The 25350-nt window shown below is 38.0% G+C and overlaps 1 protein-coding gene and 1 non-coding gene across 14 annotated transcripts in view; one reads left to right on the forward strand and one right to left on the reverse strand.

Annotated features, from left to right (window-relative positions):
• Cadps (calcium-dependent secretion activator 1) overlaps positions 1-25350 on the reverse strand; it is a 942652-nt gene that overhangs the window by 184134 nt on the left and 733168 nt on the right. For all 13 annotated transcript variants that reach the window (XM_069837911.1, XM_069837913.1, XM_069837916.1 and 10 more), the window contains 4 exons: positions 22507-22628; positions 18077-18221; positions 8347-8453; positions 3063-3238 (listed from right to left, as the gene is read on the reverse strand). In XM_069837911.1, coding sequence (XP_069694012.1) covers positions 3063-3238; positions 8347-8453; positions 18077-18221; positions 22507-22628 — 550 coding nt within the window. The remainder of the gene's footprint in view (positions 1-3062; positions 3239-8346; positions 8454-18076; positions 18222-22506; positions 22629-25350) is intronic.
• TRNAN-AUU (transfer RNA asparagine (anticodon AUU)) lies at positions 213-285 on the forward strand. The gene has a single exon. It is a non-coding gene; the product is annotated as a tRNA-Asn (tRNA).

The raw sequence follows: 25350 nt of genomic DNA on the forward strand, positions 1-25350 counted from the left end.
AATTTCGAAGGAAAAATTGTTCAAATCAACTTTACAGAGAGTTATACCCGAAATCTTGATTTGCATAATACACGTCACTGTTCGTTAACAGAAAACCACAATGTAAGTCACACGGAGTTAGTGTGCACTCGAAGTTGGTTGCTTGACGGTTGTCAGCCCACTTTGAGGTATGTGGATATAGAGGGAAGAATTGAATCGGTGTCGGGTAGAGTTCTTGGGTAGCTCAGTTGGTAGAGTGTTGGTACATTAAACCAAAGGTCCCGGGTTCGATACCCGGCCCCGGAACAATTTTTCCCTCGAAATTATTCAAATCAACTTTACAGGGAGTTATACCTGAAATCTTGATTTGCACTAAAATTATTGTTGGGATCTCGCTTCAGAGACTTGTGTCTTGGATAAGTACACTTGGTACTGACATGCACATTTTCCTGAGGAATGGTTTTATAGGTTACTGATATTATTTTCCAAATTCCTTTATTTTTTATCCTTCAGATACTTCTAATAAGCAACATATTTATGCAGAATTGAAAATGCTGAACTTTTCTCAATATTTTAGCAAATTTTAAAGAGATTCTCCCATGTCAACTGAGTTAATCTGAACATACAGTACTTATTCATAGTTTTCGTTTAGAGCAATAGTGTTGCGCGTGTAAGTTGTTGTTATTATCATTACTATTATTATTATTATTATTATTATTATTATTATTATTATTACTGTCACTAAGGTATAGAGAGAACAGCATCAAGCATTCAAACTGTGACATAAGTAAGACTTTTCAGACACCCATATAAACCACATGGAAACACAAATACATAATTTGATTAAGACATCATCGCAGCAGATAGGTTGGCCAATAATAAATATTAATTATTTAAATTCCACTGCAAGTAATAGACTGATATGCATACGAAAGTGAGGAGAAGAGATGCACTCAAGTTTGAGTAACAATTTCCCTAGAGAGATAAACAGATGGAAATCCAGACAGTGAAATGTAGCGTAGGACTGTGTAAGAAGAAAAGACTCCTATTTGAGAAGCAGAAGTTAACGAACAGAAAAGGCTACTTGAATGGGTTATTTATGAAAAGGCCTAAGTCATTATTTTGTGAAAATGAGTTTGTAACGTAATAACTGCTCTTTGGGTGTAGATACATCGATTTAGATATGAAGAGGATTAAGTTTCACACTCTAAATGCTTTGTAGAATTTATGATACAATTTTTATTTCAGCCTTAATTTCAAAATTTGGGCTTATAAGCAGTTTTTCTTTAATTGCTAACAATTTAGAATTCAAGACTTAGGCCCTTTCATAAATAACCCATTCACTTAAGATATAAAGAAAAGATACGTTTCTGAAAGAGACAATTATTTACTATGTTGAAAAGGCTCATGTGGCAAAATCGAGAGAGTGGATGAAACTCAAGACAGTTTTGTGATAATTATGTGATTGGCATGAGAAATGACTTTGGTGCAAAGAAGAAAATTAGACAAAAGAATAGAAAAGAAGAATACAAATTTATTAATATGTTTCAGTGAGAGAATTTGGAAAGTAATGACAGACCTTTTCATCTAACAATCATCTACATAGAATCATCCATTTCGATCAGCCAAAAATTGTACAAGCCAGAAGTAAAGCAATATGTTATACTACTATCTGCAATACAAACATATACAGTGATGATTATCAGGCTTATCATTATGTTGAGAGAATACTAAATCTAGTTGTATTTTAAATATAAGTTATCTTACTTTTTAATAATTATTGTAATTTTCTTTGTACCGTGTTATGAGAAGGATTCTTGTTTCACGCGTAGAAAAAAGAAAAAATGTAAGTACACAGGGGTAAGTGGAAATTCAGGGTAAGTGGAACCCAACACAATTTGTGGGACTCCATCAACTAAGGCAAGGGTGACATCTGTTGAATTTTCTTTGTACTAACTCCATCTTCGAAGAAACGGACTGCTGGGAGCGCTAGTTTCACGCACATGGGTAGCAGGAGGTTAGTTTCTGAAAGACTTGTTTATGAGTGCACAGCAACCTGTTGACGCCTGCTCTATTTTTGGCTTTGTAGCTCAACAAACCCGAATTTCAATATTATTTTTTTCGGTAAGTTTTTCTGTTCCTTGACACCGTTTTTGTGTTCTTTTGATAATAAAGTGGAACCCCCCCCCCCCCCCCAAAAAAAAAGAAGAAAAAAGAAAAGAAAAGAAAGACTGTGACAATGGATGACAGCAGTGATGAAGATGACATTGAAGAGATAAAAAGTGGTTCAGAGGCAGATGATTTTGATTTCAAGACGAAATTGAAGATATGGAGGAAGAATCAAACTTCATGGAGGTTGTAACGAAAAATGTTGCAGATGCTGAGTTCTTGTAAAGTTTACAAAGGACAAAATCGTAAAGATGCTTGTTGGTTAATTGATGACAGAATTTTGGTGCTTGCCTAAAAGCTAAATTTGCTAGAAGGATAGCATCAACCTCCTCCTTTCGATGGCCCAACATAGACGACAAAAGTATCATTCTAGGTGATGAAATTGTCAACTTTTTATCACCTCCTGTTTTTGAAAAACGTGGCCAATTCACTTTCTCTACTTCATTTATTTCGTACAACATTGGCTGAATGAAGGTCACAGTTACTCTAGTCAGTCTTGTAAATTTCTTATTGCTTTGAAAAAGTAAAAAAATCTGCATTTTGAATGAATGTCTTCTTTATTTACACTTTCCCTGGGCACTTCCTAATGATTTTATGACTAAAAGAGTGAGGAGATTCCACTCACCCCAAGTCTGGGGCAAGTGGAACCCATGGACAAGTAAAAAAATGAATGGATTTTGAGAAGAGATCATTCCATCCATTGTTCTCAAAATTACATCCTTCATTCAGCATACTTGAATGGGTCCTTACACAAAACTTCGAGAAATTTGTTTGAAAAATATAGGATAGGTTAAAGTTCCACTAATGAATTTAGGGGTTCCACTTACCCCAGTGTACCTTACTATGTAGATTTTATAAACTATACCAGTTTGAAACTATTCACTTCATAAATCCAATCATATCATATAGCTCACCACTAGCAGGCTCAATATAATCCACTGTGTACCCATCCAGTTGCATCATTTCCGAAGGCTCAGACTTCTTTTCTTTATAACTACACATTGCAAATGTGTACTGCGAAACTTGCACCAGAACATAGTATCTCTTCTTCCATTTCTTCCACACAGCTTTTCCGATTGCATAAAGGTAACTGAAAAAATTTAATATATGGATGTTTTTGAGTAAAATACCTTTGCTGCAAAGTGTATTTGTATGTTTGATTCCTAGTTTACAATCCGCATCATTTAGCAAAAGAAAGAGTATACTTTTATAATTTTCTTCCTGCTGCAAATTTTATAAGATTTCCAACAAATGATTTATTTTATAACTCTAATATTAGTGTAAAATAAACAAATGTAAAGAGAGATAAAAATGAAATCGGAACCAAAGTTAAATAAAGTGAAAAGAAATAGGACAAATATCATCTCAAAAGAAGAAAAATGAAATAAATTTCATTACAGATGGAAAGAATGAATGAAAGAAACAAACATGAAAAAGAAAGGAAGCTGCACAAAAAAAATTATAAAAATAAAAATAAATAAATAAAGACAGAAACAAGAAAAGAAAGAAAATGTATAACATATAAAAGAAAGGAAACAAAAAAGAAACAAGAAGAAAAGAAACGACCAGTCAGAATATCATTATTGGAGAGAAAGGATTTGGATTGAACTTTTCCATTGTTAACATTAACACAAAGTTACCAGAGATGGACCTGTATTTTCATCTACCAATCCTCTTCCTTGTCCTCAGTGTCTTGTGTTTAGATCCAATCATCGAAACATCATGTTACTGTTGTATATTTTCACTAATGAAGAAGTTCATGGCAAAGCTACTTTATCAACAAAACAGATTGTATGAACATTGACCAGTAAGAAGTAAATCAATTTTTCTTCAGCTTTGGTAACAATATCTAATTCTAATTAAGTCTATAAAAATGACAAAACAAAACTTATTCTGGATAACAAATAAAGAAATGTGATTAAAATAAAATATCACTCGCAAGACTGAACATCATTAGGCCTACAGTGAAACCTGCCTAAAGTGGTCATCTGAAGTTACCAGTACACTGTAAAATGACAATTTCATCAGGTGGCCACTTGATTGAGGTTAAGGTGTTCCATGAATCGGACGAAGTACTGCACGAGGACAGCAATCATGCATAATAATTTATTCCATATTGTTAATACCAAATATTCTTACAACTAAAGCACAGTATTACATTCACTCGTTAGCCATTTCACATTGTGGAGTTCATTGTATATCATAGTAGTGTTTCAATGTTAACTGTTTAGATTTTTATATTTTCTTTTCACTACACAGTTCTCTTAAGTGTCCAACAATTTATTTCACGATTCCATTGCATTCATTTTAAAGCCTCTATCAATGGATTGACACAGAGATTTTAGATTTTGAAGAGCATGAATTCCCCGTCTTAAACTTATGACTGAATCTCTTGTGTCATCAGCTTCTTTTTCGGTCACTTCCATCTTTCTCAAGTGTAAGGACAGGAATTAATTTTCGGTATAATATTTATGTCTTTCTACATTTGAATATTTCTACAAATTTTCTCGGAGATGTTCCTGTCTCACTTCCTTCAATCATTTTAAGTCTCTAAACTTAACATCACTCCAGTTTAATTGTTAGACATGATTTCTCTTTCAAATTAATCTCACATTTCCTCTGAATCAACTGAATGAAAGGAAGAAAATTTCGAATTCTGGTCCAAACAGAGAATGAGAGAGGAAAAATCGACACAATACAGTAGAATGGTTAATTGACCTAAAACATACTGTAACATTTTGGATAGAAAAATGTCTGTTTTAATTCTTTAAAAATGGATAAAAATTTAAACCTTGATAGGGTCGCAATGGAAAGTGACAAAAGAGCCATAAAATAGTAAACAGTACCAACTAGCATGAAGATGTACTGTTGAAGACTCCAATCTTGGAACTTGCGAGGTGAGGTAGCGGACTGAAGCAGGGAATCAAAAACAACAGATAATGTACTGAGGTTTGTGTATCATCATTGCACGTGTTCAATATTACAAGATGTCACCAACGTAGACTGGAGATCGAGGTACTATCTGGTGCAAATAAATGAATTCCGAAGCAAGGAACAATCAGTTTTTTTATATAGACGAGACCTGGATGAATAGCAATATGATATTTCGAAAATGTTGGCAAAATGAGAGTGTAAGTGTCCACACGAACTGAGAAGAATTCTGTAGACACTTTGAAAATATAGGAAAAGAACACGGTACTGTGAAGAACATGGACTCCAATCATATATGTTTAATAAAATTATTAGGCTTATAGCTTATAAACTGATTATACAAGTTGACTGCAGTATGGTACATAGGCCGGGGATGTGAGCTAGTACGAGGACATTGACTTGGTTCTGTGATCGATTACGCGAATAACAAGGTGCACATAAACAAATCTGGACAGTCTAAAAGTAAATATACACTACATAGCATTACAAAGATATATATTTTTACATATCTTTCGTTACGTGCAGAAGTATCACAGAATTATTCGTGGGTTTGAGTTTCCTCCTTTATTTTCTTGTGCTACAATGGCTCTATATATAATATCGCTTGTAACCTCGTATATTTGTATTGCATAATTTACTTATAATATTCCCGTCATTCACTTCAAAACTCCCATCAAATTCCGCTCCAAAAATATGTGCCTGAGAACCTTCAGGTACCGGTACACTGTTTATGCATGCTAGAGTACTGACTGATGAATGGATAGTCAACTTGAAACCACTGTAATGCATACCATCGGTCCCCAACATTACTAGTCTAATTATTATAAATTTAAGGGGGCTTAAGACAGTGGTAATGATAGTGATAACATTAGTAATACGGATGACGATGATAGCAGTATGGGTAGTGAGAACAGTGACACGGCACCTGAATGTGATGCTCACATGACTTGCTCAACAGCTTCTGCTGTGAAGTAGGAACAGAACAATTTTTAGACATCTGCTAGCATTACTAATAAGGGTCACTATCGCGAGCTGTAGGGTTGCGTCACATTCCTGTCAGGTCAGAGTCTTCAACAGTAGAGGATGGATGTACTGTGTACAGTTAGCTATTGTCTTCCTAATATTGCATCCTATTCTCTAACCTACGAGAAGAAAAAGAGATTTTCTGTTTGACAGTGACCATTAGAGCCAGGTTCCAATCCAAATAGATCCTGGCTGCTGGCCGGCACATGAGGTGGCCACTAAATAAAGAGAAAATTTGTATTGTTTTTATGGAAAATTCAATTGCTTCCAGGAAAAAACTGGCCTTTCGGCCAGGTGGCTGCTAAAATGAAGTCACTGCAAAGGCAGATTTCACTGTACATGTAAAAATCTCGATAATGAAACTATTTATCATCTCAACTTACTGTTTTCACAGTTGTGTATGTCATCCCTAATTTTTCTTCCTTTACTACTTATTATCACTTATTTTCTTTTATCTCACTTTGGGGAAATATGATGGATGGATGGATGAATGAATGGCTAACTTCATTCCCGGAGAATCGAGGTCGGGATTTTGAATGAACATAGATTTAAGACAAGCTTTCTCGCTGTACTGTTATGGAATGCATGGTTCGAATCCTCACGAAATTTCGGCCAGCATATGGGACCAGTGCCCAATCAGTATCATGATGAATTTGGGAAGCTGTGATAAGTAGCAAAATCCAGTTACGAAAGCCAGCTACAAAGGGCTGGGAGATCATCGTGCTAACCACATAATGCCTCTGTTCTCGTTGGATGATTGTTCACCTCTGCTGAGACATGTGGACATGAGGCCAGCAGCTAACCGTGGCTCTTCATGGACTGTTACACCATGGATTGTATTTATTTGTTGCTGTACTCATTTTCGCTGTCATTAATCCACTTACTTTCAATAACATAGTGTAATTTCACTCTTTGTGAATGAAAACGATAGTTTCTCAAACATTTTCACATTCAAAGAGAATGATGAGGTGATGATAATGACGAAAATCTGTGGCATATCAGATAATTCGATCCATTCCACAATAATCTTTCGTGACTCATTAACCAGCAGACACATCCATGTCACCTTTTCATTATGTGTAATATGCAGATTAATATTTTAGAACACAAGAAAGAATACGAAGTTTTAATTATATTTCAAGTTATCAGAAACATTGTACAGCGCCCTCAATGGAAATCTTTGCATGAATTTTGCATCAGGTTTTCGCTCGCATTCCAAGCTAAGAATCTTGAGCGTTCAGCTTTTGCAAGCTGTCATTACTGTGCCAGCTGTTAATTTTCTTTGAGGTTTCACAGTGGCAAGATTCTTTCTAGTTTACTTTACTACCTTGGCCTATACATCAGTGTCACCCTTCATGCGTAATACTACCCCTACACTCAAAGGTAGCTCAGAAGCTGTTGAAAGGCAATACTACATCTGTACTTGACTGACCAGGTAACTCACCCGACCTGAATTCCAACAAAAATGTTTGGAACTACATGAAGGGCAAGGTTCAACAGGCACTACTATCAAATATCAAGGCGCTACAAGAGGTGCTGAAAAAGTTATGGGTGCAAATGGACAAAAAATATTTGGGGGAGGGGGGAACTGGCAGACTCAATGCCCACAAGATTGCATAAAGTCGTGAAAGTGAAGGAAACAACAAAGTATTAGATGGATAGATACTATAAAAATAAAATCTATGTACTTTAGTATTTGCAGTTTCATTGTCTTCCTCCTATTAACGTGAAGATTTCCATTGTGGGCACTTTTCTAGAAAGGGACCCCCAACATTCTGGGAGTTGTAGGGGTTATCACAATTACACTGATGATATCGATGGTGACGATGACGACAATAATGGCAGTAGTGGTGGCGATGACTGTGAGAGCTTCTTAATTATGAAACTAAATTATTGAAGAGAAAAAAATATTTTCTTCTTCAATGACCTGTTATGTTTCTACCTCCTTTGAATAATTCCTAAATTTTAGGTAAAAATAAGGTACAAATATTATTTTCGACATCTTCACAATTTAGTCATTAAAGAAGTTTAATATTAATTGTTCACTTAAAATGACTGCTATGATTAGAAGCTGAAGTTAATAGTTTCATGCAGAAAATTCTACACATCAAACGCCTCTAGCATACTAATTCAATTTAGGATGTAGCTATGTGCGCAAGATTAAAATAATTAAAAAATAAAAATGTTTCATTAAGAACCTTACATTTCTGGTACGAATATTGTGTGAAATGAAAGTGTACTTACCCACAATGTTTCATGTTCAATGGCTTGTCCATTCTGCAAGCAATTTTTATTCGTAAGTCTTGATCTGCACAATTTTTTGGAACAACCATTTTATGCCATTCAGGAACCTGTGCAAAGGATAGAAAGCTCACAACAAAGAAAATTATAAGTAAAGGACTTATAAGCAACGAGGTTGTAGGCCTATATACTCGTTTAGTATTATTTTACATTTATTTTATGATCAGCGCACAGCATAACATACACACAATAACCGAATTATTTCCTTCAAACACTGAAACGTGCGAGCAGTTTCGTTTAGACATACAGTAATGCAAATGCTGAGAGTTCTTGTGTCCTTCAAAATATACAGTGCATAAATTTTATCTTTCAAGGACATGCATAGCCAATGATGGACAGTTGTCTTTTTACTGTGTGCAGTAATGAGTCGAGTTTCAGTGGAGTAAGTGTGTTGTGTGCAGTGTTGACTTTCATTTCTCTGTGTCCATTTCTTGAGTCATTGTTCAGACATCTTACTCGTATACGGAAGAAAGAATTTTCATTTGTTATAACTTTTTAAAATATGAATCACCTGCTTAGTGTCAGAGAGAATTTCAAGAAAGTTTTCCTGGTGTTGATTCACCTGATAAGTCTACAATGATGGCGGTAAAGGTGGAAGTAGTTCGTTCAATAGTGAATAAATTCAAAACAAAGGAATCAGTGTTGGACAAGAAAAGAAGACCAAGGGGCAATATTTCAACTGAGGAAAAGTTGGATGATATTGGTGCTCGATTAGAACAATCATCGCGAAAATCTCTCACGAAGTTAGCACAACAAGCTGAGGTCAGTCGTACATCAGCACATAACGCTACAAAATTACTAAACTTACAAAGTTATAGAAGTGCATACCCTAGAGCTCGGGACCCACATAGAATCAGTTTTTGCAACTGGTTTATTCATTCTGTACATGATGACCATTTAGACCCACAATTTGTGATTTTTAGTGACAAGGTATGGTTTCACCTGCACAGACGAGATAACACTAAAAATAATCAGTACTGGTTAGAAGATATTCCAAGACTTATTCATGAAAGTCCATTCTTGATCCTAAAGTCAGTGTATATTGTGCATGAAGTGCAAAACGAATAATCAGCCATATTTTTTTTTTCATGAAACAATTTATGGTGACCGATAAAAGAACCCTAATTTTGGATCAGTTTTTCCTAAATTAACTGAAGAAGAATGAATGTACAGTGTGTTTCAGCAAGATGGGGTTACAGCCCATACAGTTTGAACTTCATTGTGTGCAATGAGATTCAAGAATAACTTAAGACATTGTGTATAAAGTGTAAATTAAAATTAAGGTGACATTTATTTTTTAAGGTGACGTATTTATTTAGCCTGACGAGTTACTCCCTTGGTTTGAATTGTAAGTTTAGTTTAAATGTAGTTTTGTTTATAAGTATGAATAAGGGTGTAATTGTGTCTTATTTGAACTGCTGTATCAGTGAAGCGTGGTGAGTCAGTGAAGTTATGGTTTTACAGTGTAGTGAATAGTTTCGATCAGTGATAATTTATAGTGTCAATGAAATGTGCTCTATAGTGTCAGTAAAATGTGTTGTATAGTGTCAGTGAAATGTGTTCTAAAGTGTCAGTGAAATGTGTCATAGTGCCAGTGCAGTGAGTGAGATGTGAGTAAAGTAAAAGATTATTATCTGTACCAATGTGAAACTTATGTAGGGCGTATACATATTGTGACAGCCGAGAGTCGATCGCGTCCCATAGAAGGCGAGAAAGCGAGCGACGCAGCGAAGAGGGCTGCAGCCGCTCGGATCTGGTGGGGACAGATGCAAGGGGAGGTACACTGCGGCCTGAGGCAAAGGGGGATGCAAAGCCATGGCTGCTTCGTTGTGCGAGGTGAAGGGGGGGACGAAACCCTCCCGAACAGAATCGTCCAGGAAGAAGCAGTGAGAACAGAAATCTGTAGAAGTGGAAATTTCGAGCATCGTACTTTCCCGAAACTATGGTTTGGTTTTAAAAGAAGAGACGCAAGTGAGCTAGTTAGTTAGTAGCAGTTGTTGTTGTAGTCGTTGGACAGCAAGCCAGCCAGTCTTGTGTAGCAGTGAAGCCAGCTTTGAGACCGAAGTTCGACTTGAGTGTGTCCGCAGCTGTGTGAGCAGAGCATCCGAAGTCCTGAGTTGAGTGCAGTGGACCGCAGTTGGGGGACCTGAGTTCGAAGTTCAGTGGACTGTCTCTGAAGGTCTGGGGTTCGAGATACTGTGAACTCGAGTGACTGAGCTAGAAGAACTAGTCAAGGCAAACGAACTGTGAACTGAGAACTGACAGTTCTGTGTTGTAAATAGTGCTTTGTGAACATTAGTTAGGATTAGCAGTACATTGTTGTTCGCAATAATTGAAGTGAATTGCCATTGTCGTCTGTGGAGTGCAGTAACGAATACTGTGTTGTTGTGTGGAGTGCAAATCCCATTGTTGACGGGAGCGTTTGAATTAAATTATAGAAGGTGATTATTGTTGAAACAATAAAATTACATTATTGTTTTGTATAAAAAGCTACAACTGGTGCCAGAAGCGAGATATTATAGACATAATGGAGAACCTACAGCAGATCCTGCAAGCCATCGCGGAAATGAAAGCAGAAATGAAAGACGACATGAACAAGCACATCAGTGACATGAAAAGTGACATAAGTGAAGTGAAAACGGAGATGAAAAGTGACATAAGTGGAGTGAAAACGGACGTCGCTATGCAGATTGGTAGCGTTTCAGCCCAACTAGATGGAATTGTTACCATCGTGAAAGACGAACTTAAAGCCGATTTTGAGAGAATAAATGAGAATTTCGCAACTATAAACGAGACAGTGGCCGAACTAAGACAGGATGTAGGCCAGTTTGACAGCAAAATTCGCGCTCTCGAACGTCGTCAAGAGGAAACGAGTGAGTTACTGGACAAGACGAGTGTGTTAATGGACCAACATGCTGAAGAAAACAAGCACATACTCGCGTTGGTGGATCGCCAGGCTAGAGAACAGAAACAGATAATTGTCGAGGAAGTTCAACGGACCGTGGAAAGATCGGCGACAGAATTGAGGACCTCATGTAGTGGCCCTGTGGAACCATCGCCTTCAGCCAGACATTACAACGTCAAGACGCCGAAGTTCGACGGAACGACGTCTTGGGCGATATTCCGTCGCCAGTTCGAGGCTATCGCAGAGTACAATGGGTGGACGCCGACAGAGAAAACTACTCAGCTGCTGGCCGCGCTTCAGGGACAGGCGTCGGAGATTCTTCACAGCATTCCAGAAGATGGGACAGCCGCTGAGATAATGGCGGCCTTGGAGGGACGTTACAGTGACCATCAACTTGCGGCAGCATTTAGGACCCAACTGAAAACGAGGGTCCAACAGTCAGGCGAGTCCCTACAAGAATTTGGAATGGCGGTGGAACAACTGGCCCATAAGGCCCTCAGGGGCCTACCTACTGACTTCATTGCTGGAGAGGCGGCCTACACCTTCGGCAGCAGAGTTCGAGACCCCGTAATCAGACAACAGCTACTCTTGGCAGAGCATCGCACCATCAACGCAGCTCTGGTGGCGGCCCTCAGGATGGAGGCAGCCAAGTTGATGGCAGGGGTCTCAACACCGCACTGGATCAGGAGCATCATGGTGGCTGATGCTGGGGGATGCCAACCGAAGCCACCCGAGCGGCAGAGACGAGGAGCGCCCACCTGCTGGTCCTGTGGCAGACCGGGATACTTGAGAAGGGACTGCGACCAATCCGGCCACAGGCAGGAGAGAGAGGTGGCTGACGTCGAGGAGCGCCAACAGTCAACGGAGCGGCGGAGACGACGGGCGCCCACCTGGTCCTGCGGCAGACCGGGACACTTGAGGGGGGACTGCGACCGACCTAGCGACCGACGGGAGAGAGAGGCGGCCGATGTCGAGGGAAGCCAACAGTCACCGGAGCAGTGGAGACGATGTGCGCCCACCTGCTGCTCCTGCGACAGACCGGGACACCTAAGGAGGGACTGCGACTGATCTGGCCACATGCAGGAGAGAGAGGTGGCTGACACCGAGAGGAGCCAATAGTCACCTGAGCAACAGGGACGACTGGTGCCCACCTGCTGGTCCTGCGGTGAACCTGGGCACTTGAGGAGGAGTTGCGACCGACCTGGCTACAGTCAGGAGAGAGAGGGGGCCGATGCTATGAGGAGCACGTCGGCGCCATCATCAACGTCCCCTCGGCTCGTCCTGAAACCGGTCAACAGAAGATGCGACGATGGACTGATTGCTGAAGGACGGATAAAAGGCCGTCCATGCAGAGTACTGGTGAACACTGGGGCGATGCTCACTATCGCCAGACCAGACGTCGTGCGTGGCCTACCTGGGAGGACGCCGCTGCGCCAATACGAGCTACGGACTGATTCACGTGAGAGCTTGCCCATCCAGAGAGAGGTCTTCCTGGATCTGACCTTGGGAAAGAGGAAACTGGAGATGTGGGTGTTCGTCGACAACAACACCGAGGACGTCGTCCTGGGAATCGACGCCATGCGGTTATTCGATGCAACGGTGGACGTCCGATGCCATATACTCCGCCTTGGTTAGGACGAAGTATTCCTGATGGACGCCGAAGACCAACCCATGGCCAGCGGGCTCTCTTTGGCGAGCCAAGTGGAAGAGCAAGATGGCGCCCTTGCAGTACGAGTAATCGCTGCCCAGTCAAGCCCAGGACGAGATGACACCACCATAAGGAGGGAGCGGTTGGAGGACCCAAATGTTGGACCGTCTAGCGGCCTACCAAGGGACTGTCCGGGATGGACAGCCTTAAGGAGGGAGCAATGTGACAGCCGAGAGTCGATCGCGTCCCACAGAAGGCGGGGCGCACGAGAAAGCGAGTGACGCAGCGAAGAGGACTGCAGCTGCTCGGGTCTGGTGGGGACAGACGCAAGGGGAGGTACACTGCGGCCTGAGGCAAAGGGGGATGCAAAGCCGTGGCTGCTTCGTTGTGCGAGGTGAAGGGGGGGGACGAAACCCTCTCGAACAGAATCGTCAAGGAAGAAGCAGCGAGAACAGAAGTCTGTAGAAGTGGAAATTTCGAGCATCGTACTTTCCCGAAACTATGGTTTGGTTTTAAAAGAAGAGACGCAAGTGAGCTAGTTAGTTAGTAGCAGTTGTTGTTGTAGTCGTTGGACAGCAAGCCAGCCAGTCTTGTGTAGCAGTGAAGCCAGCTTTGAGACCGAAGTTCGACTTGAGTGTGTCCGCAGCTGTGTGAGCAGAGCATCCGAAGTCCTGAGTTCGAGTGCAGTGGACCGCAGTTGGGGGACCTGAGTTCGAAGTTCAATGGACTGTCTCTGAAGGTCTGGGGTTCGAGATACTGTGAACTCGAGTGACTGAGCTAGAAGAACTAGTCAAGGCAAACGAACTGTGAACTGAGAACTGACAGTTCTGTGTTGTAAATAGTGCTTTGTGAATATTAGTCAGGATTAGCAGTACACTGTTGTTCGCATTAATTGAAGTGAATTGCCATTGTCGTCTGTGGAGTGCAGTAACGAATACTGTGTTGTTGTGTGGAGTGCAAATCCCATTGTTGACGGGAGCGTTTGAATTAAATTATAGAAGGTGATTATTGTTGAAACAATAAAATTACATTATTGTTTTGTATAAAGCTACAATATGTAAGTTGTAATGTAAAATTAGATTCACTTATTAATTAGGTTATTTTATGTATTATTATTAATTGTAATTATTGTGTGTAATTGTATTGTGTATTCTTACTGTATTGTATATATAATTTTATTGTGTACTGTTTATATTGTTGTGCCACTACCACTGGGTGCTTGCCCAATTGCAATGTAAATAAATACATACATACAACTGTCGATGTGTTTGATGAGAATGTGATTAGTAGAGCTAGGATCCGTATGTAGTAAAAGCTAATATTTTTAGTCGGTATAGTTTATAAATATGCAACCCATGCCCCCCACTCCTTATATTTGTCATTCTTGTCACTCAGTTCTTCCATTAGTTAGCGCTAAGGGTCGTTAATCCACTTAACCACTACTTACAAAACAGCAGGGGATTTAAAAGCTGCACTGTCTAGTCTTTGTGACTTTTCTTGCATTTCGAGTCTAGTCAACCTGGCTTAAAATCTTCTTTACCACCATCACATCAACTCAACTATACTTGGCGTCATTCTTAACTCTTACTACATATAAATCTTAACTCTATTAATTAGTATAGGGTTGTGGCCTGCTCAATCCACACACTTAATACACTGCGATTTTTTACTTATGGGGCAGTTTAAAATACATGGTTTATAAATCAAATGTACGAATATTGGATGCATTGTAGAACAACATAAGACAAAAAAATAGCCAACATTTCGGAAACTGAGCTGCAACGTATGAACCACAATGAGTTTACTGCTACAACGCCTGCTTCACAGCAAACTGGGAACACTTTTAACATCGCCTTTGAAAAAGGTATGCACGTTTTCTGTATTTTACCAGTCACACATGATGTGGAGTTGTGTGCAGCTATGCCGTTTATTGCTGCTTCCACTCCACTTCTGTGAGCACATGAATATTACATTTATGCACTGTATAAGGGAAGCTATTTAGGTTCTAAAAATAAAAATGTAGAGATGATAAACAATTTCTTTGTATTCGTAAATCTTCAATCAATGGCAAGCTTTCTTACTTGTATGCATCAGTGGCAACTACAGGGATTCCCATGGAGTTGGTCTATGAGAAAAGCTGTATTTTTGGTTTGAAACACCAGTAGTAAAAATCATTATGATTTATAGTGGAATGACAGCAGAGTAAAATTTACCTCAATACCATCTTTACAAATACGAATTTCACTTGAAATCTTCAGGATTCCAACACTCATTTTGATTGCAGAGGGATGTCACTTTAGCCTTTCGTTAATGGTGGGCCTTTATTTATATATTTTTTATTGTATCTAAAAGGTAAAGATGTCACTCCGACAAACTTTTTCCCCTGGAAAAGATCAGGTACTCAATTTGATAGGAAGCTGAATGGACTCTGGAGCCTCCGAGTCTGTAGCTCAAGTGCTAATGTCCTGGTCTTTCATTCAGATGGGAGGAGTTCGATCCCCGGCCAAGTCGAGATGGAATTTGTGGTAGACAAAGCAGATGTTGCAGAGGTTTTTCTCGGGGAACTCTCATTTCCTTATATAATTCCACCAACACATTCCAACTTCCCATCATTTCATCTACCATTTGCAATAATTAAAAATAACCTGGGGTGAAAGCAGTTGTAGTACAGGTTTCTGATGCTGATATAAGCAGGGCTTCGGGGTGTGGGGATTATCAGACTACTCATCTGAGGATGAGACCTACTGTTGAAGACTCCAATCTTGGAACTTAAGGTATGAGGAAGCGAGGGTAAGCAGGGAATCAAAAACAATAGATAACGTACTGAAGCTTGTGTATCATCATTGCACGTGTTCAATATTACAAGACGTTCTGAAAATAATTTCACCCATCGTAGATTCGAAATCGATATATCTGGTGCAAATAAATTAATTCCGGAGCAAGGGGCATTCAGTTTCTTATATACACGTGACCTGGGTGAATAGCAATATGACATTTCGAAAATGTTGGTAAAATGAGAATGTAAATGTCCACACGAATTAATGGCTTCCTTCCTAATGCAAAACTTATATAAAAGCTGGAAGTGCAACGGGAGATTACCACGGTCGGATGAACGCCGAAAATTTTGAAAGATGGGTAATACAAAAGTTGATATCCAATCTTCCTCCTCAATCAGTTATTGTTCTCAGCAACGCTCCGTATCACTGTTTCCTGATCGACAAACCGCCATCTGTATATACAGTAAAGACAGACATGACCTCTTGGCTTCGCAAGAAAGAAGTTAACTGTGATGAAAGTATAAGAAAGAACGACCTCTATAACCTTATTCTGTCTCTGAAGCCAAAGCAAAAAAATTACAGAATTGATAACATTTTGGAACAACATAACCACAAAGTTCTTAGATTGCTGCTTTACATGTGCGAGGTTGATTCCAATTGAATTGGCTTGAACTAAAGTGAAACGTATTGTCAGGGACAATAATGTCATGGGCAACTTAAATTTACAGAAATTAATGCAAGTGACAAAAACTGCACTTTCTCTTGTGACAAATGAAGACTGAGAAGGATTCTGTACACACATTGAAAATATAGAAAAACAATACTGGGAAGAAGATGAACTCCTAACATATGTGATTATTGAAATTATTAGGCTTGTAATATTGGGAACTGATTATACAAGTTGACTGCAACATGGTACATAGGCTGGGGATGTGAGCTAGTACGAGGACATTGACTTGGTTCTGCAATCAATTACTCAAATAACAGGGTGCATATAAACAAATCTGGACAACTCTAAAAGTAAATGTACGCTACAAAGCATTACAAAGATATATTTTTACGCACCTTTCGTTATGTGCAGAAGAACAATCATACTGTAGAATTATTCGTGGGTTTGAATTTCCTCCTTGATTTTCTTGTGCTACAATATCTCTGTATATAATATCGCTTGTAACCTCGTATATTTGTATTACATAATTTACATATAATATTCCCGTCATTCACTTCAAAACACTCACCAAATTCCGCTGCAAAAATATGCGCCTGAAAATCTTCACCCTTGGGCATTATTATTCAGCAGGTACACTGTTTATGCATGCTAGAGTACTGACTGATGAACGGATAGCCAACTTGAAACCACCATAATGTATCCTATTGGTTTCCAACATTACAATCTAATTATTATAAATTTAAGGGAGCTTACGACAGTGGTAGTGATAGTGATAATATTAGTAATACGGATGATGGTGATGGCAGTAGGGGTAGTGAGAACAATGACACTGCACCTGAATGTAATGCTGACATAGGACTTGCTCAACAGCTTCCTCTATGAGGTAGGTAACACAATTTTTAGACAGCTGGTAGCAGGCTAGCATTACTAATAGGGGTCACTATCGTGAACTGTAGGGTCACGTCGCATTCCTGTCAGGTTCCAAGATTAGAGTCTTCAACAGTAGTTCTGTTAGGGTTGAGGCAGGATAGCCCACCTGTCAGCATCAGATTCACGAATGCCATACAGGCCACCTGTCAGACGTGGACAATCATCGCATATATATATATATATATATATATATATATATATATATATATGGTGCATAATGGGCCAAAGCAAGTCTAATGCTGTTTTAGCCCTCGAAAACCATGCTAAGGCAAGAACTTTGGGGCTGTTCTGTAAGGTTTCACAATAAAAATATCCACCACCAATGGGAATTGAACCTAGGACCTTCCAGTTCGTAACCTGTTGTTCTACAAACTGAACTACCTGCCCACCTTCTTATGTATTTATTTAAGAATTACTATGGCGGAAATTATTATATAGCCTAATATTGCCACAAAAATGGTTTTCAAGTTCTTAAATTTTTTCATAAGCAAAGATATTTTTAACATAAGAATAATCCTATTCCTGAATAGCATATTTATTCATCTGATTCATTTCATTACTTTTGGCAGGTTGAAGTGTTTGATAGGTAATATACACTTTAACAGACTACAGTTTTTTGCAAGTTATTTGTGGAGTTAAGTAAGAATAAAGTTAAAAAAGATATACATTTTGAAAGACTATGAAATTGGCTGCTTATTGAAGAGTATTCCATCGTTCAGAAAGTTTGTTTTCTATTGCAATACCTTTGATGACAGCGGTGTTGGTCTTAGTATCACTTTTCCTAACTCCTTGTCCTCCAGAGCCAGCATGCCAGGATTTTCTGTATAAAGTTTCACTTTTACAGCTGGCAATGGATGTGTTGTTGAGAAGTCACCCTGAGTATCCCACCTGAAAATGTAAGTCATTCATATAATACGAGAGTTGTTCAGTAAGTTTTCTGGGTCTCAAAATTGAACGAACTTTTAGTTACATATGACATCTTATAATGAATGTTAACACAAATCCTTGATCAACTTCTCTTAATTAATAACCTTGAACGCTCAAGCATTTGTCCCAGCTCTATACCAACTTTCAAAACCAGCTGCAAAGAAAGTAGGCTATGAATTTGGCTATTGTACCTAAGAATGATAAAAAAACGACGACCTTTCAAACCCTTTTTGAAAGGAGGACTGAGGTGTAAGTGGACAGGGGCCAAATGGAATCTGCATGGTGGATTATTATTATCAGTGTTCTCAGTAAATTACCGATACTGCTGTTCGATAATGTGAGGATAGGCATTATCAATGAGAATAACACCAAACGGGGATACATGGAGGACGAAGGATTGCAGATCTCTCAGTTTATCCAATATTATCACAATAACAAAGAGCCTTTATTGTTGATACCTATTTTGAAAAAAAAAAAAAATAAAAAAACAAGGTAAATGCTTATTATTGTAGGATATATGAAAATCGTATTTTATAATTACACAGTGACAAGTTAAACATGCTAGATTAGAGACCTAATATTTCGAGTATACTGTATATAGGTTTATAAAAACTTTTTCTTTTTTCCAGGGATAATATACATAAATGGCAACAAAAACTTAATTAAATTCTGTCACATTTTTGGATTGCGGTTGAAACAAGAGAAAATGAAATCCGTCAAACTTCAAACAATGATGCATGCATTTTACTGGTTTTTTCCCTTGGTTAATTAGTGATGCTGTGTCAACTACTGGATTATTTAGAGTCGTTGAAATTGGCGATAGCAACATGATATTTGGCGAGGCGAAGCCCAGAATTCGCCATGGAGTACCTCACATTCGCCTTATGGTTTGGGAAAATCTTCGGACAAAAACTCAACTAAGTAATCAGCCCAAACAGGAATCGAACCCACACCCGAGCACAACTCCAGATCAGCAGGTAAATGTGCTGCCGCTTGAACTATGCCAGTGATGCATTTCGCTGTTAAATACTTCAGTTTTGCATAAATATAATGTATAAAAAATAGCCAAAACAAATTATATTGAGAGCAGTTTCTTGCAGACATTAAATAAGATATACAGTTAACACGAAATATAATACAGACTGTATCTGCTGTGTAGTGGACCCATATACAACAGTCCACTCTTTGATGTACCATTATAAACCAGTTTTTGATTCCTTGTGCTGGGTGTAATTACTGTAATTCATTTACAAGAGATGTAACGGAATACTACCACAGTCTAGTATATACAGTCACGAAGCTCAATACATAGTAAATATGCATCCATAGATAGTTGCTAACCACTAGGATCGCTAATATCACCTCATTACAGACAATGTGATGTGAAATAGTACCGGCACAGTCTATTGTTCCTAGCACTCTCACAACTCAAGCTTCGTGAGTGTATATACTAGACTGTGATACTACAGTGGATTTGTACTCTGGTTTGAATATATGACGACAATTTTAGTCTGTCCAATAGTGTTTCAGTTCCGGATGCATGCATAACTTGCACTCAGGGTTTATCTGCCTAGGCTTGAAACTAGATTGGAGATCAGTTGAAGACTTGATCTGTAACAGGGAACTGACCTCTTCAAGGCCAGAGTACCGGTACAACATAGACACCAGCCAAGTAAACCTTGGATCAATATGACAGACTGATTTTCGAATTGGGAAATAACTAAGTGAAGGAGAATCTTTTGGCTTGTATATGATTTAAGTTTAACCTGTTCTGAATTCTAAATGTAATGGTCGTACATATCCTTTTACTTTGTGTTAGAGATTGGGTTTTCGGTTAATCATATTGAGCTGGCTAAACAGTTTTAAGCTATAGCGGTTTCAGAATAAGAAGGCATATGGCCTAAGCCAATTGAGTGCTAGCAGCAGTACGACATTGTCACACAGTGCATGGTGCATGAGATGTGGAAGATGGAGGCAACAGATAATATTAGGAGCTCCAGACATAGCAATTCCACGAATAAATAACACAAGATTCTGATTATTACCACCATTTATTATCTCAGAAGTATTCTTCTTCATTTCATTTTTCTGAGCATTCTTCTCTAAGGACATAAAATATCAGTCACTGCTCGCTGCAGCGAGTGGGTGGGTTGAGACGTGTGCCTTCTTTGTGTATAATCTTTAAATATAATTACTCTTACTGAAGTAGTTTTCATTCCAATTTTTATTACTTCTTTGCTTCACAGATCAGTAGATCTTGGAGTCACTGACTTTCGAAATAAAGTGACATATGTACAAATTTACTTTGCTAATGTCAGACAAACTATATCTTAATTAAAGAAAAGAATGTTACATAATGGGTGATATGCATAAAGTTGTAGCATTACCTTTTGCTTTGACTGTAGAAGATAATTGATGTAGAAGTATATACTTCGTTTTGTATGCATAAACCTAATACTACTACTACGAAGTATGTACTATGCGGCAGTAGTATAACCTATTAAGAGTATTCGATTATATCGATTATTGACAGTACTTCGGGTTTATTGGCGAAGATTCGTTAGTTTTCGACTTCCATGAATTTATGTTAATTTCTTGGTGGGGGAAATTGTCTCCTTAAAATGTAGTTAGTTTAGCATGAAAATGGACAATTACGACGAAGTAGAAAATGTAAAGAGAGAGACAGAGAACAATTGCTGTTTGTTAATCTACACTAGTGAAAAGTGAAAATCATACCTGTGGTTATTCTCAGCTTTTTTCTTGCTTTATATGTTCTATAATGGCACTGCTAAGACATATGGTACTACTAATATATTTCAACTATTGTACGATGAAGTACTACACAGTTCTGAAAATCGTCCAGTTATTTTCCAGGAGAGGTAAATACAGATATACCACCTATTTTAATGATGTCTTTGCCCTGTCCGAGAATACGAGATAATGTATGCATTTCTAAATCACACGCCTCTGCAGTCAGATTCTTTGTTTGTGAAAAACTGACATGCACTGAATCATAAGCTAGTCCTTTAGAAAAATTATATACAGAAAACACAATACTCCTCGCCTGTGAGTGTAGGACTATCATTTTGCGTGTAACAGATGAAACACCAGAGCCACTTGCACTCCCTTCAAGAGACATTGTTATGGTAAGTTACACATCACACAAGAGAAAACAGTCCACGTCTGAATTTGAAAATAAACAGAATCTATCTTCGTTTACAGAGAGGGACTTCAGAGCAAAATATGTTTTATGTTGTACATTGGCTATCTCTGTTTAGTCTTAAAGCGATAACATGCCAGCCAGTTGACATACAATTGCCATTCTTGTAGGGTTGATTTCAGAATTCGTAGCTCTACCAAATGTCACAGCTTAAAATTCATTCCTAGCCATAAATATTGTGCGTGCAAGAAAGAAACTAATACACGATGCTTCAGCGAGACTTCTCGACGATTTAACTAGGCAACACCACTTCACTGTTACTGGCTAGCCGACATAGACCAGCCTGAACTAGAAGCTAATATGCCTTATATGCCTTCTTATTCTGAAAGTGTTTTAACTGAAACTTGTGTGATTCTTACCGAACATTGTAACTTAGCAATCATTTTAATTAATATTGTCTTTAGTTCTCAGCATTGTGAACTTTCAGAGAATTAATCGTTTGAGAATTGTGATACTGTATTTTTCCATTGTGTGTTTTGAGTTAATGATGATTATGATTGTAATATAATGACTGGTCACTATTTTAATACAGTAAGACAGCTACTATATTCTATATGTGTACTGATTCACATTTTCATCATTTAATCACATGAATATTTTTTAATACATTTTATTTTAATTTAACATTTGATTGTGTTCTAATTGGGCCTCTTGGCAGTCCAGAAGCTTCCTTTATTGATTGCAATTGATTCTGTTGTAGTTATTCTTAGTTGCGTACACCACGAGATCAAGGACAGGATGAATAGTGCTGGTGCAGTGACAAAGTGATTGATGATAATAAACTATATGAATGATTGTTGATTGTGACTAGGAATACTAGTAATGATGTAAGTACATGTGTTTGTTAATATTTCAAATTTCTCAGCAGACCTATTTCAATAAAATTGGTTAGCTATTACCTATGATTGACTTTTATACTTTTTTCATGGAACATATGCAACAAATATCACTTTGAGACACTTGTATGCATTGATCTGGAAGCTTCGGAACATATGCAACAAAAAATATCACATTTGAGATACTTGCATTGGTTTGGAAGCTTCTGCTTGATCTGTCTGCAACTTTTCTCCTCCTTCCACTTCCATGGTACAATACACAATTCTGTTTGGAGCCAAAGACTTCAAACCCTTCACTTCCATCACTACTACCTAAAAGAGAAAAAAAAAACAATTTCATTTATTAGCAAATAAAATTAGTCTATGTATTAAGTAAAGACATAACAGTTTTATTATTCAATGTTCTTTCTACTCATTTCCAGTTGGAAGAAATAATAGCGTCGTAGTAGTGTTGCTTCCTAAATGTTTTTACAAAATCTTGTTTCATAATAATAAAATTTCAATAGATTGGACCCCTTCGTGAAGAAATTAGATTTCTTACAATGAAAGCAGTATGATATTTGTGAGTTCATGCACTGTGTCACAGAATGAAAATATTTTAAGTGCCAATTTTTAGCAGAGACTAAACTTACTTTCCATTAAATTTTGGTCCTTCAATAAAACTATACTGAACACTTCAAATGCTTGAGCATTTATCTCTACTAATTTTATTGTCTATGGAGAAAGTAGATAGAAGTCCTTCTGCACACTGATAAATAAATCTATTGCACATACAACACCCTGAGAAGAAAGGGATGAGATGACTGAAACATGATGTGTGGTCTTGCAGCCCACATACATCAGAGGCAAGTCCGTGACTGTCGCCAGTTTAACTGATCATCAATGAGAGCAAATCTTGCCAACTGATCATCCCTGATGGCTACTGTGAAATGTTTGCCCGAATTAGTAACATAAATCCATGGTCGTGAGTGTTGCATAGAGAAGTTGAGCATTTGACTTGCTGTCTTCCATATGATACCACATAAGTTCTTAAGCCATTTACACCCATATTATTTTATAAAATGAAGTAGTGTACAGTGAGAGGGAAGATGAAATGGGGCGTATTGGTGGAATAGAATTTGTAAAGTTGAGGGAAACAGAAGACTGAGAAGAACTCTTATCTGTCGATCTTACAAATTATCCCAGTAATCAATTTTGCGAATCCAGCTTGATAAAAGCCATTTTTGCATGTATCAAGCACCTTAATTCTTATCTAAAATTGTTAAAATGGAATGGTTTCAGCTAGAGAGAAAGCACGAAATATTTTTAATATAGTTAAAATGTCTGTATCTCAGTTAACATACTCCAATTGTGGTGATGAAGATTATATAGAGTGAAAGTAATATAACTGCAGATTTTAAAAGCTTACTCCTTGGATAGACTGCAACGAAAATTCTAATACCATATTAATTCAAATGAATATCTTTCTCACAAAAAAAATTCCCTAAATGTTACCATATGGTTCTGACTTACTATTATCATTAGAGGAACTGATAAGGCATGATTTATCGCTCTCTAGTTTTTAAATAAAATGGATGGTTTTCTTGCAAATTATATAAAAAGATTTAGACGCGTCATTATTTCCTGCCATTAGAAAGCCTGGCAAACCTACTGGGTGACTAAGGGATGGAACTCTGTTGTTCAGACTGAGTGTGTGTATGTTTTCATGTCAGCTGGCGATGCACTGTTGCCAAACTACACAGACTTTCAGCATAATTTTATAATTGACAACAGACTTAATTGCAAAATGCATAATTTTTCATTTATCTTAATGTATTCTATTGCCCCCTTCAACCTGTACAGTTAAGAAATTAGTCACATTTATTCTCTACGAATTGGATAAATTATTCGACTGAGAATTATGATTAGATAAATATGTGATTTATAAAATTATGGTATATAGTTATCAATTTATCAAATTACATTTTATCTTCCGAACGCACAGCAGCCGGAAGACTTGTAATGCTTGACAGTGGAACTGGTGATACCAAGACGGTATTTGGCACGACGAGTCCAAGAATAAGCTGTGGGATTACCTGACATTCGCCTTAAAATTGTGGAAAATATAGGAAAAACCCAATCAAGAAATCAGCCCAAACATGATTCGAACTCATAACTCAACACAGCATCAGATCTCAAATCAAACTCCCTATTGCCTATGCCACGACAGTGGTTATCACAATACATAACTTTTACAAGCGTTAATGTAATTGAGAATAGATGTCGTGAAACTATCTTTAAACTATTACTGAATTTTTTTATTTTACACTGACTTACAAAATAGCTTGCTTTAACTTTCTTTCCGCGTATATGAATATTTCAATGATAAAATTAGATATTCTAAGAAAAAATCAACTAACATCAGCTGCCAATTCAAATACAATCTCTGCTTGTCTGAGCATTTGAAATTTATCTCAATGCTCTGTTAGAAATTTTCCTGAAAAAACGTGAAAAAACTGAACAATATAAATGGGTTCTGGCGTAAATTTTGGAAAATGTATGACAAAAAGAGTACACTCGAAGATTATTGAGAAAACTACTAAATGAAAAGTTTGGAATTTTACTATCAAATTTGGATATAATGAGCTAAATACTATGAAATGTCAACAAAAATTTTAACCCTGAGAAAGGTGAGTGATGCAAATGTCTCGAGAGGATCATCCACATGGAGGGGGGAGGGGGTTTGGAAGGTAAACTCCTCGAAAATATGTAAGAACATCAAAAGTTTCCAAACGAAAGTACACACAAACAATACGATATAATAATGACTATTCCTGAACTCAAGTGGCCACACAATGAAATAATTTCACGTCCTTTTAAACAGTAGTTCTCAGTAGATGTAGATTCATTTTCTGGGCTGAGAGGCCGTGGTCTATTAGTTGGTTTTATACCAGACGTTTCGTCTGCAACTGCGGCAGACATCTTCAGTGGAGTGGTATCCGAGGTCGCAAGACTCTTCTCGGCGTACCTGAGGCAACTGATCCTGTGTCTGGTT

This window comes from Periplaneta americana, chromosome 10 (assembly GCF_040183065.1).
Source record: "Periplaneta americana isolate PAMFEO1 chromosome 10, P.americana_PAMFEO1_priV1, whole genome shotgun sequence".
Taxonomy (NCBI): Eukaryota; Metazoa; Arthropoda; class Insecta; order Blattodea; family Blattidae; genus Periplaneta; species Periplaneta americana.